The following is a 13,856-nucleotide window of genomic DNA, read 5'->3' on the forward strand; positions in this document are numbered from 1 at the left end:
TTGGCTTGATCACATATTTATAAGCAGAGATATATTTGCAATTCATGCACAAACACAAATATAAACATGGGATTTAGATGGGATGGCAATGAGGGAAAAGCATTTTGTGACTTCCGATTTGCTTCTTTTTAAACCTTCATTTTAAGGCAGGGTGTTTTATATTCTAGCAGGGGTAGAACATGAAGTTAAGTAACTTTGTGAATAGTAAAGAATGTACATGGGTTAGCATATTTCACATTGAATCACAGTCACCTTAGACCATGAGAAGAAAGCTGAGCTTACAGGAGAGAGAAATCCAGGGCAATGAGAGCAATTAGACCCAGAGAGTGAAGTGAGAAGGCAAAAGAGGAATTGTGCGAGACAAACTTTACAAGTTAGTAGGCACTAGAAGAAGAAGTGGATCTCCACAACTCTTCTCTCTCTCTCTCTCTCTCTCTCTCTCTCTCTCTCTCTCTCTCTCTCTCTCTCTCTCTCTCTGGAAAAATCCAGGAAGTGAGGGATAGAATTAACTTGATTTAAAAACCTTAAAATGTTAAAATGCATCCTCTATGGCCTCTAACATTATCTTGCCATTGTAAATGTTATGTTCAATGATTTATTCCCCCCTTTAAATTGTCTTTCTGCTTTGCAACATTTGTTTATTTGTTTCCATCTCTAGAAGAAATGTTACAGGCACTGCTATAATTCTCTCTGTTTTAGTGGTAGCTGACTTGATTGCATTAGAAACATCTCCATCATCAAACAGCTCTTGGAGGTTAAAAATAATCCTAAATTTTTCCAAATCATTAGAAATAATCAAATTTGGTTTCAAATTGGGCCTGAGTCTTAACGAACCTCTTGTTAATAAGCTGAAAGCAGAAGGAAGTAGATAATGGCACCATTGGGAAGAACACCAGAAGGCACTTAAATTCTCTTAACTTCTTTTTGGAGTTCATGGAAAATCCTCTGGAGAACTCCTTGTGTCCAACAGCAAGATGCATGGAACATCCTGCTGCTAGAGGCACAGGCAGATGACAATAATATTGGGGGTCAAGATGCTCCTGCTTCCTTATCTTGCCTATCAATAACACACTCAGCTGTGACCACTTATTTTTGCTTCAAGTTCCTAAGATGGCTGCACTTGGGCTTGGCTCTTACCACAAAAATGATGCAAATGCTCAAAAATAAAGGAGAAACATAATTTCTAAAAATATTTTTGTGAGTGCTATGAGGAAATACTAAAACACAGATTGTGATACTATGATGAAATAATTACCAACAACAAAAGAGCTTTCTAAAAAAAAAAAAAGCATCCCTTCTTCACCCAACCAAGGAATTTGAGAGCTTGAGTAGGCAGTGAAGAGCCTAGATAGTTCTCTTAATTGCACTGTTACAAGTTCATGGGAAGTGCTACAGAGCAAATTTGTTTCCATTAAGTCCTATTTAACACAAAGACAAATATATGCACAAATAGAAATGCTACTGGCTATATTTTTTAATACAACCAACTACCCACGCACAGCCTCATGAGAGTCAACCGACTTAATTTTATCCACCGTGTAAACAGCAATTATTAGAAATGAATTGAATGGCCAATAGAAAGCTATTAATGTCTTTAAGTGACTTTTGTTATGGCAAAGAAAAGAATTTCTGCATTGGAAGGATGAACAGAAATACACACTAAAACAGGTTTTTAATCCTTACTTACTGTCAGATACATGGCTGCATAGACGCTGAGAGCTGCTTCTTTGGATGGGAATGTTTTCCTTGCTCTCATGATGAGATCCGGGTTGCCAGTGCAAGCTTCTTCCCCACTGATGAACTGTGTGTACTGCTGGCATCCAAGTGCTGTGTAGTTAGGCTTACACAGGGCAAGAAAATGTGGAGCCAGATTTCCTGTAACAACTTGTCCAGCATTTACAAAGATATCTGTAGCAAATAATCCAAAGGTATAAATTCCTGAGGAAGAAAACAAACAATTTTAGCTCTCTGCTTTTTTTTTTTTTTTTTTTTTTTTTTGCTGTTGTTATTGTACCTCAATTTACAATAAACCAAGATGAAATATCTTAGAAACAGTAAAATTCTCCATATATACATACACCTGGTTCTATTCATTTCACTCCTCCTTAGTTTCTTCCTTGGCTTTCTGGACTAGTGGGAAGTATTAAATTATTTAACATATTGAGCTGTCTACCACTGGCTATATTTTGATGCCTCACAGGTTTATAAGATACAAAAGAAGAAAATATATTCTAAGACTGTTTGAGTAATGCTAGTTTTAAATGGAGCCACGTATCTCTTGAGAGGGTATAGTCTATCATGTTTTACTAATGTTACCAATCTTTATATTTTCCCTGCTTTTGAAAACATTTTTTTTTATCTCACTAACATAAAGCAAAGCAGTTGTCTTCCTTGATTATGTCTCTTCAGCCCATTCAAACTGATATTAACTCTGCTGGAGGTGCCAATTAGCAGTAAAATCCAAAGCCATCAGTTTTCATTTAAATATCATGGAAAATCTTAAATAAAGCAGAATGCTTTCAGATGAAGCTTTGCATTGCCTTCAGAAACACTTTAAGAGGTACAGAACAGCTTATCTTTTATGGATTGGCTTTCTACTTATCAATTGTGGGGCAATTTAGTAAATAATAAAAAAATCAATATAATGATTTTCCAATTATCTTTACAGTATTAAAATTTATTTACGCTGGTCACCAGGAGGTATAAAATTAAGTACATAGATTTTTTTCCCCTCCTGTTATAAGAACTTGCCAATTTACTTGATTACCAAAAACATTTTCTAAATTCAATGTCATTCGTCATTATTGTCAAAACTTATTTTTCTACTTAGGCAAGATAAATTTTTTGCTAATTATTTCAATTAAACTTAGATGCAACTTTCAAGGTGTGATGCTGATGTAATTCATTCTTTCATAATTTTGGAAATAAAATCCATGAGAACCTCTTAAAACTTGACAAAATTCTTCCTAAAACAGTTGGCTCATTAAGAAGTCATCTGATTTTATTATAAAATTTAGATGCTTTTCTTCTTAGTCACATATTTCTGGATTGTTTGTTTCCAAAACCTTTTAATCATTACTAACTGTCATGTGGGAAATCATGAAAGTTGTGCAGGATCAAATAATTTTCCAGTATTAGATACATGGCTGGGTCCTTTTAATTTTTACATTATGTAAGATTTATGCTTAAAAATTTATGCACAAAAATCTGCACATAGCAAATCTCGTATGTGTATCCAAATGTCAATGACACAAAGACATTAGTTCTCCTTTTATCCTGAACTTCTGAAAGGAAACAATAAGAATACCTTTCTTTATATCTCATCAGCATTCCATGAATCTCAAAAAGGAAAGGCTATCAAAAGCAGAATTTTGAGAGAGGCAGAGAAATAAGAGAACTCCATAAGATACTAATGTACACAATCTCTCCTTCCAAAACCTCAGGGCCAAGCACAGGAGTCTAAATTACAAGCTCTCTTCATCTTTACTCCTTTGAAATCTAGGCTAAGATGTACTCATTTTATTTGACTAAATCATTCTTTTTATCTAGTGTAATAGGTCTTCCTGTTTAAAATAGAAATATTTGATAAGCATATGGAAAAGTCTCTTGATACTTGTGAAGTTTCCAAATGTCCTTCAGAAATATCAGTGTATCACGCCCAAGGTCAATGTTGTAGTTGACTACACAGATAATTATTAAAGTGGGATCCCATGAGGGATTTGACCTCAAGGATAAAGTCACTACACAAACTGAGGTTCTTTTATGCAGTGATGCTTGGTTACAAACTTTCATTTCATTAAAATAAACCAGAAACACAGGTATCATGATAAGGGAACAAGAAAAAAATGAAGCTCTCCTATGTTTTACAGAGACTCTAAAGCATACTTTGTGCCACAAATTCTTGAGAAACATGTATTTAAATGCACAAATGTGATTTGGTTAAATAGGCACAATATAATTTTCTTAACAGTTTTTAGGAAAGCATCAATTCCATCAAATACTTTCATTTTTCATATATTATTGCTTATTTATTTTATTATTAAGTGTTTCTTGTACAAAGAGACATGAGTTAAGAACACAGTATTAATGCATGTGAAAATACCTTTTTAGTTTTCATAAAAAAGTTATTCTTCACCAAGATAAATGAGGACTGTAGAGATACATAGTATGACGGTTATTAAAAGAACAGCTTTGGATATGAAGACCTTTTGTCTTCAAAGAGATCTATAGCCATGATGGCATTTGGTTTATCTCTAATGAGTTTATATATAGATTAGGTCATCTAATCTAACATCTCCAAAGTTTTCATCTCAATCCCCTCCTAGAGAGATTAATAAATACTTAAGTGTTATACTATCCTCAGTGTATCTCTTAATACTGTACAGAATTTATCTTAAAATATATAGCATATCAATATATTCTCATTTTATATAATTAATCCAGAAAATAATAATTTATATTAAATTTTATGGTGTCAGTTAAAGAATTGATCTTGGCCAAGTTTTTATTGAATTGAAATAATGTTCAGTAATTCGTCAGTGAACATTCATATTTACTAGAGCTAGCATTTGAGATGGAAAGTTAAACATCAATGAGTCTTGTCCTCTAATAAGATCACCAATATAAAATATTTTATATATATATATATATATATATATATATATATATATAAATAGTTCAGAATTTGAGCCTGAAATACTTCTTATGAAATGCAGTATTTCTTGAAATTGCCAGGTTGCCAGTCTTTACCTTTATGATGTTGAACAATCTACCTCCATATCATTTCTCCACAGTCACTTTCTGATACTTTATAATAAATCATTTAATTATATAACTGCTAGTTTCTTAAAAATATCCAATATCCAAGTGTTTTTCTTTTCTTCCTTCATGTGCAAATGATACCCAGAAGAGGGATCTTGGAGCATTAGAGAGAACGTAGAATGTGATGTTCATTTATAAAACCAAATTGAAATATTTCACAAGAAAGAAAACCTAATATTTTTATACAGTTAAGACATGGGTCATTTTAAAAATTAGCTTATACATCAACAATGTTTTGGCAAGAATAAAAACAATGCAGTGAACACATACCAAGAAATCGGACAGTTCGGCGCACCAGTGGGTTTATATAGCAACAGTCTCCAGTTAAAATTGTTTTCTCCTGGTTTTCAAAATCCCTTGTGGCTAGTTGTAGGCAAAACACAGCAGTTTCTCCAACTATTATCTTGCAAAGAAATAAAAGATTAAAGGATATTAGAATGGAACCATTATAAATGTGTTTTTTTTTAAATGCAAAAAGCCACTCCTTTTGTAACAATCTTGATGTAAAACTGAGACACATTTGTGTTTATATCTTTCATTATAACTTTGACACTATATATAAAAATCGTATTTCTCTCAATTCAAGGGAGTATTAAAATGATAAATTATGAATAAAAATAGACTATAATGATTTTGTTTTCTAAAAGCCTTCATTAAAAATGAAATATAGAAAGGATCTTTAAAGTACTCAGTTATTTTTGGTGTGTGACTGAGTTTTATGATTTATAAGTGACTGTGTCTTGTTTAAATATAAGTCTTCTGTAGAATTAAAATAGATTCTTTTCGCAAAAACTTAAAAATCCGGTATAAACATACTAATTAGAAATCACAGTAATACTTTTATAATAAAAAAAAGCAATCCACATGTTTTGCCTTAAGAGTGTTCTCATCTGATACATCATTAAGAATTGTAATGATTAACATATTCTTTTTCATTAGTACATTATATCTATATATACTAGTAGGGTTCATTTAGATATAATCATATAAGCACAAAATATAATTTATTCCATCTTGGTCCCTAGTAATTTCTTTTTCCCTCTTCATTTCTTCCCCCTGTTCCCTTTATTCTACTGGTCATCCTTCTACTTATTTATAGTTTTTTTTTAATTAGTAAATTATGAATATACATAAAGATGAAATTCACTGTGATAGATTCATATATGTACATAGGATAGTTTGGTCAATTTAATTCCACCATTCCTCCATTTTCCTATCCTTTCTTCCTACTTCTTAATCCTCTTCCTCTATTTTATTGATCTCTCTTCTATTTTCATAGGAACCTACCACTTTTTTCCCTCTCATTTTTCTCTAGCTTCTGCATATGAAAGAAAATATATGACCCTTGACTTTCTGAATCTGGCTTATTTCACTTAGCATGTTGTTCTCCAGTTCTATCCATTTACCAGCAAATGTCATTATTTTTTATTCTTCTTTATGACTGAGTAAAACTCCATTGTGTATATATATCACATTTTCTTTATCCATTCATCTGACGACAGGCACCGTCACTTGGCTATTGTGAATTGTGTTACTATAAACATTGATGTGGCTGTATTGCTATAGTATGCTGATTTTAGTTCTTCTGGATAAATATTGAGGAGTAACATATTCTTTATATTTTAGTATAAATTTTTATTTTAATCTTCATAAAAACCAGATGAGACAGGGAATAATATAACCAGTGAAGAAATCAAGACTTAGAACTCAAGTGAAATGCTCAACAGCCAGTAAGGAGAGCTGGGCTGCGTTCCGGTATAGGTTCTCTGCTCTATTTTCTGACTTAAAGGACCTGGCTATCTTCCACTTTGTTCTGTACCATTTGCAGTGGTTTTGTATATGGCTTTTAAAATCACCAGTAAAATAATTAGAATATGTGTTATTATCTCATTTTACAGATGAGGATGTAGAAATTTAAAGGAGATAAAAATATTTACTTCCCTTCAGGCCAGTCAATCCAGGAGAAATCTCTCACTCATCCTTACAACTATTACTCTATTTAATACCATGAACAACAGCATAAGAAATAAGATTAAGAGAAAAGGAAAGTGAAGTCAATAATAATGCCTGCAATTTTGTCATTGTTAAGTTTGTTTTTGGTAAGTTTTGTTAAGATGCTGTATAGGGAGTCCTTGACGCTCCCCAGGTGCTATGGTTCGATGAGTTCCCCAGAATTCATGCAGAAATTTAATTCCCAAAGTCAGGTTTGTTAGAGGTATTTGGAAGTGGGCCCTTTGGGAGATAACTAGGATTTAATGAGATCATGAACTTGAGGACCCTGTGATTGCATTAGCAGCTTTATATGAAGGGGAAGAAAGATCCAAGCTACACTTGCTCTGTCTTGTTATGCAATGCTTTCCACCATGTTAGGATGCAGCATGAAGATCCTCACCAGATGCTGAGCAAATGTTAGCATCATGCTCTTGAACTTCTCAGCCTCTGAAACTGTGAGCTAAATAAACTTTCATTTGTTACCCTTTCTCCGGTATTTTGATACAGCAGTAGAAAACAGACTAAAACATCAGGGAAAAGTTTCTGGAGTCTACATAAAAAGTAATATCTATGATTACAAGATATTCAAAATAGTAAGTGACAATAGAGGGGGGATATAGAGATTAGGTGCTCAACCTACTTTTACCCCAATGTGAACAAAAAATTATGTGGCACCTACCAATTTTCATTTTTATTTCTATCTCCTTTTCCTCTTTTCATATTATACTTTTATTACATATACCTTTTTTCTTACTATATTTTTCTTACATATACTATATATGCATTTTTCTCTATTTTAATTTTTGACCCTTTTTATTGGTATATTATACTTATACACATTAGTGGAATTCATTGATACATATTCATACTTGTACACAATATGATGATATAATTTGGTCACATTTGTTCCCCAGTACCCATATCTCTTCTTCCAAGAAGGCCAAAGTTCAAGGTTAAACCAGAAGACATTGAGCTGAACTATATTTTAAAAGTCTGGTGTTGCCTTTCTGGTGAGACTGAATTGAAATAGGAAAGATTCAAACTTCCAAATTCCTACTGACTTTTTTTTTTTTTTAGTACCAGGGATTGAACTCAGGGGCACTCAGCCATTGAGCCACATCCTCAGCCTTATTTTGTATTTTATTTAGAGACAGGGTCTCACTGAGATGCTTAGTGTTTTGCTTTTGCTGAGGCTGGCTTTAAACTCGAGATCCTCATGCCTCAATCTCCCAAACAGCTGGGATTACAGGCATGCATCATGGTGCCTGGTTCCTCCTAACTTTTAATTTTGACTTTGGTGAAGCAAATCAGCTGTGTGATGAAATGATCTGGTCAAAAGAGGGGGGTGCATTATTTTTCATGGGTACATCAGCTGTCACCAGGGCCTTAGGAAAAAAACTAACAAATAAACAAGCTACATATTTGACACCTTCTTATTTTCCTTTCTGAATAAGTCATTTATGTCCTATCTCCTCTCTTTTGCCCCTCAAAATAAATAATCACTATGATTCTTTCTGGGTTTTCAATTTCCACTCCTTCCTGATCTGTTTTGCCATAGAATGTTCCAAATTCTAACAATCTACTATGAATTCCACTTCATGACTTACCATTCCCTACACAACTGCAGCCCTCCTTCTCTTCTCCATAGCAGCTGTCATGGGTGTCCACTCCAGGCTAGCCTCACCTCGTAGCACCCTGAACACCAACTCAAGCTGATGATACAGTGTGTGTATGTGTGTGTGTGTGTATGTATGTGTGTGTGTATTCATAAATATATATGAATGATATCTAAAATTCTTATTGAATGCTTAAATAAATCCAATCTTCAATAGATCTCATGTTCAATAGATCACAATGTCCTAGTCTGATTTTGACCTTGTGCCTGACTTCTAATAACCAACTTCTCCCTTGTTCCTGTGACAAAGGCTTTATCCCATTTCTTAGTTCCCATAACCAGATCTTGTATGTGCAGTCACTAACTTGATAATTTTTTTTCATTATAAGATTGCTTTCATATTGAGAACTGTCTTGTGTGGGCAACTCTTTCCAAAACAACTATTCCCAGTGAGTCAGTCAGGGATTCTCATAAAAAGCAGCACCTCTTAAGATTAAGAAAATAACAACTGTCAGGAAGAAATGAGACACCTATCATCCCCAGGAAAGGGCGAAGCACTGCTGGGCTCCTTATCTTTTAAAGCATGGTATGTGCTTTCCTATGGGTCCCACCTTGCTAGCTATTGAGAGGATTATGTGCCTTTCCCTACCCCCTTGCTCACTAACTCTCCAACAATCTCTGGGCTTCAGAAGCCAGGCATAGCATGAAAACCAGGATACCCTGCCAGGACTCTCCAAAGACAAACATAGGAAAAAAAACTGTTGAGGAGTCACTCAAATAGCAAATTCCCAAGGTCCTTAGCTTGTTACTCACATATGTGTTTCCTTCCACCCCCTACCTATGTGTTCTCTAAACAGCTATAGCGACTCATCCTTATCACAGGGCAAAGATGTTTATATAGCATGCAAATCCATATGAAATACAAGAGATAACATTTGACCAGGATGAATAATGACAGGCTAATTACGCCTCCCAAGAAGTTGAAGTGAAATGTACCTAAAGCCAACAAACGTTCCTACATTCTAGACCTCCCCTACCACCCTTTCACATGAATAAAACTAGTTCTCTCCTTTGTCTGGGAGCCAGCGTGATGCCATCTCTCCCTTCTGCTCTGGCTAGAAGTTCTGATAATCATGCTTCCCTCATAATTGTACTTCTTTCCTCAAGCTAATCATTTGCTTGGTGCATCTCAGCACATTTCATTTTTTGAACTTCTTGTTTGTGTATTGAGAATGTTTGCGACAATAGTACCCCAGTCAATGGTATTTGGCTGCTACTATAAGATACCCACTCAAAAATAAATAAATAAATAAGCAAATAAATAAATAAATAAAGTGAAAGATACTCAGATTGGATTAAGAAAAGAGAATTGAATTCCAGAGTTGGTGGATTATCTCAGAACCCAAGGGAAGGGTCTTGGAGATGAGCTCCACCCATGGAAAGTCCTCTGCGGTCCAGGCACAGGGTCTCTCTCAGTCTCAGTCTCGCTGTTGCCCTGGAGTCACACTGTCTCACATATCAGCTCCTAGAGGGCCTGACTTATTCTTATCTTTCTGCAAGCCAGTTCTCCTGATTCCTAACCTACGCAATGGTTCCAACAGCCTTGAGTCTTATATTGAACATTTCAGCTTAGTTTAAAGAAATGGTTCAACTGACTCATCTACTCAACCCCAATGCCAAATTCCCAGGAGGCTCAGCTTCAGGCAGGGCTCTTCCTTGGTTCAATGAACCAAGGTTAAGAAAGTGTGTCATGGTTTATACAATCTAGCTTCCTGGGGAGAGAGGGTAGTTCTCAGAAGAAATTCACTGTAACCTGATGGCTTTCATATCCATTATACTCTCTGGACATCCCTATGCCAGTTCTTGGCCTGCACCAGCCCTTTCCATCATGTTCTCTGGAGACTGTGATCTGTCCATCTACTTGGACTTCATCTCATCAAACATACATGTTTGGACCCTAGTGTCTTCTTGGACCCAGTGGGTCTGTCTAATTCATATGCTCTAGTTCTCATTTCCTTTAGGACTCATTGAGACATCTATGGAACTCCTCATCAAAATAAAACTCTCTCTTACATCATCTACCCACCCATCTTCCTGAATGAAAACTCCCATTGTTAATATTTCTTAAATAAATTTAAGTGTTGAAAATAAAATAATTATTATAATGAATGCATTTAAGTAAAGGCCTTCTGAGTTAGGACACAGTGCGAGGCAATGATATTCAAGGAAGACATAAACAAAAACCTTAAATAGGGTACAGGGATGCACGTGCTGACTGGTTTGGGTGATATTTGCCAGTAGAACACTTAGGAAGAATTGTCATGAGTGACTGAGGGCATCTGTGGTGGCTTGCGACTCTAGACATACTACTGTATCTCTGCTGAGGACACTCTTCCTAAAGACTAGTCCTACCAATGACAGCATAATGGAGCACTCAGGCATGCCTATTTCTCTGTGACATGGGATACCTCTACCAGGCAATTTTGGTTGTTAGATTCCCCATGAGTTTGGACAAATCTTTCTTGGAATTGTGCCTCACAGTCTGGGGTACCTTCCACATAATTCTCCTCCCCTCCCATTCTCTAATCTAGGTGAAGCCTCCATCATCATCTGGGTTAGAGACTTTCTCTGTTTTCTCTAGATTACCCTCCGAACTTTGTCTTTTACAGTTGCTTTTCTAATAGATCTTTTGCATACTTGATCTTATTTTTTACCTCCTTCTAAGAAAATGTAAATTAACACAACATTTAAGAAAGACATTGTGTGATCCTGGCTACACTTACAGGAAGAGTGGTGGTTAGATAAGTGAGCCAAGGATTTGGAAACAAACCCTACCAGAAGAGCATCAGGAAGTCCCCAGATGTTGCCTTTTCCTGGTAGCTCTCTGTTCGAGCCCCTAGAAGCTCAAATAGATTATCTTGGCCTTAGATAGCACTTGGTAAATGTTATCCATGATCATAATCAATGACATAGTTTTTGGTAACAAGAATACTATTAGCAACAATAAGAGTGCTATTAACACCAATAGCATTAGTACTCAGTCTGACATATATACATAATCATTTGTAATTAGTAATATTACTATTAATAATAATTGATGTTCTTATCTACTTTTTCTTCCTAACCTCTTAGCACAGCAGTAGGAGGTACAGGGGACTTTTGGGTGTTTATTTTTCTCCTATTTCTGTCCTTCCTTGTGACTGATATAAAATCAAGTCACTTTGAATCTAACGCATACACTTCTCTCTCCTGAATTTGAATTAGAGGCTCTGGTCAGTGAATTACAAACCTAAATTCTATGTTCCCCAGTATTTTGTGATGACTCTTTTCTTCTCCTTCCAGAATCACTCTCTGGTAGACTTCATCCCTCTGAAGGCTTTCCCACCCTTGCTATTCTTGGGAATCCTAAATGTTCACCTCTCCCCTAAACTCCAGATACAGGAATTCATGCATCAACTAAATGGCAATATCTCAACAAGTTCAGATCTACCTACTAAAAATCCTCATAGTCCTCACACCCAAACAAATCTATGGGTCCCACCCCAAACCTCCTGCTCTTCCGTGTCACCTCCTCAATGAGTCCACTCATCCTCCACTTGGACACTCAAGCACCTCTCTCATAAACTTATCTGTCATTATATATCCTGCTAACCCTTCTTCCCTCATTGGCCTCTCTCTACCAATCACTTTTACTTTAATTACATTTAATTGAGAAAAATGTATATTTTCAAGTGGCTTCTGGAGGCTGAGGCAAGAGGTTTGCAAGTTCAAAGCCAGTCTCAGTAATTTAGTGAGGTCCTAAGCAACTTATGGAGACCCTGTTTCAAAATAAAATATAAAAAGGGATGAGGATGTGGCTCAGTGGTTAACTGCTCCTGGGTTTAATCCCAAGTACCAAAAAAAATGTATATTTTATGGTGTGCAATGTGCAATATGATTTTTAAAATATGTATACATTGTGGAATGCCTAAATCAAGCTAATTAACATGGGTATTGCCTCACATATTTATTCTATTTTATTTTTGTGGCAAGAATACTTGAAATCTACTTTCTTGGCAATTTTTAAGTAAACAGTACATTGTTATTAACTATAGTCACCTCATTGTGCAAGATATCTTTCAAAGTTATTCCTCTGGTCCAACTGAATTTCAATTAATTCTTAAACTATGATGAATTTATTCCTTAATTCTATTTCATGTTTGTTCATTTCCACCTCTATCACTATTTTTGTTTTAAAACCTAGTGCCTCATTACTTTTATCCTGCATTGTAGTATCCTTGGAATTCACCTTCCTTGTTCAGACTGTCTACTGACAGATTGATTTATTCAAAATAAAATTTGTGCAATCCAAATGCCCTATGCATAATTTCAAGTCCTTATAGCCTATGGATTAGCAGGACTTGTCCTAACAGATCATTTACAGCTGAGCTTAGACCCATGCTTTTCAGCTTTTGCTTTCTTACACAGCCCACAGACATGCTCAGCATTTACATACACCCAGGCTTTTATACTTGGCCCATGGCTCAATATAGCTTGGTAAGCAGGACATTGCTGAGTGTGCAAGACGTGATTTAAATATTGCCTGCTCTATTGCAAGCTTATGTCTATCTCCGGTGCAATTCATCTGTCCCTTCTCCGTGTACCAACAGCACATAGTACATTTATTATGGTGATTTCCATATGGTTTTATAAGTATCAGTAACATCTGTCTCCTCCACTCAGCTGGAAGTTTCTCTGAGGCAGGGACTGTATAATGTTTATACTTGGAGTTTTAAAGCTCAGTGATTGACAATAAATGTGAATGCTCTTATCAATGAGTGAAATCCAGTTTAATCTACTCATTTTAGATATAAGAAAATCTATTCAAAGGTAAATAGGGAAGTTATATATGCCTGAGTCACACAGTGCATAGTCAGAATCCAAATCCAAGTTCAGAGCTATTTTGAACATAATCTCAACCTAGGAACTTGCAAACTTTTCCTCCAGCTTTTCCAGGTCAAGAGAGGTCAACTCCCTGGCTCCCCACACCTTGAAGTTCCACCATAATCCTACCAGTTTTACAGTTTTAAAGGGAAGGTTTTGGGTACACAACATCTCATAAGCACCTTCAAAATTCTTTAGATGTCCAGGTATAAGACAACTGAGTACAGAAAGATGACTTTACTGATCATGTTACACATGCCGGTCTTCTAGCAAAGGCCAAAAGAGCATCACATCACCCATCCCAACTCCACTGTTATTTCTTGAGGTCTTCTGTATCTTCTCTGCAGACCCTGGCCTATTATGTGGAACTGAGGACCTGGTTTTGAGTCATTTTCTATCTTATAAAGAAGGGGTTCTTAGTTCTGGAGTCACTGGCTGCCATTCTGATTATGTTCCCAAAGCAGGCCTTGGGTACAGAATGCCATAGTTTTGTTCTCCCTGTAAG

General features: G+C 35.6%; 1 protein-coding gene across 1 annotated transcript in view; it reads right to left on the reverse strand.

The window, feature by feature from the left end:
* The window catches only part of Plppr5 (phospholipid phosphatase related 5), a 109,212-nt gene that overhangs the window by 62,686 nt on the left and 32,670 nt on the right, over nt 1–13,856 (reverse strand). Inside the window, exons 2-3 of the mRNA XM_046462652.2 lie at nt 5,092–5,224; nt 1,688–1,938 (exon numbers count right to left, since the gene is read on the reverse strand). Coding sequence (XP_046318608.1) covers nt 1,688–1,938; nt 5,092–5,224 — 384 coding nt within the window. The remainder of the gene's footprint in view (nt 1–1,687; nt 1,939–5,091; nt 5,225–13,856) is intronic.

Source organism: Marmota monax, unplaced genomic scaffold (assembly GCF_021218885.2).
Source record: "Marmota monax isolate L192 unplaced genomic scaffold, Marmota_monax_Labrador192_F-V1.1 WCK01_AAM20220418_F8-fsc00070, whole genome shotgun sequence".
Lineage (NCBI taxonomy): Eukaryota > Metazoa > Chordata > Mammalia > Rodentia > Sciuridae > Marmota > Marmota monax.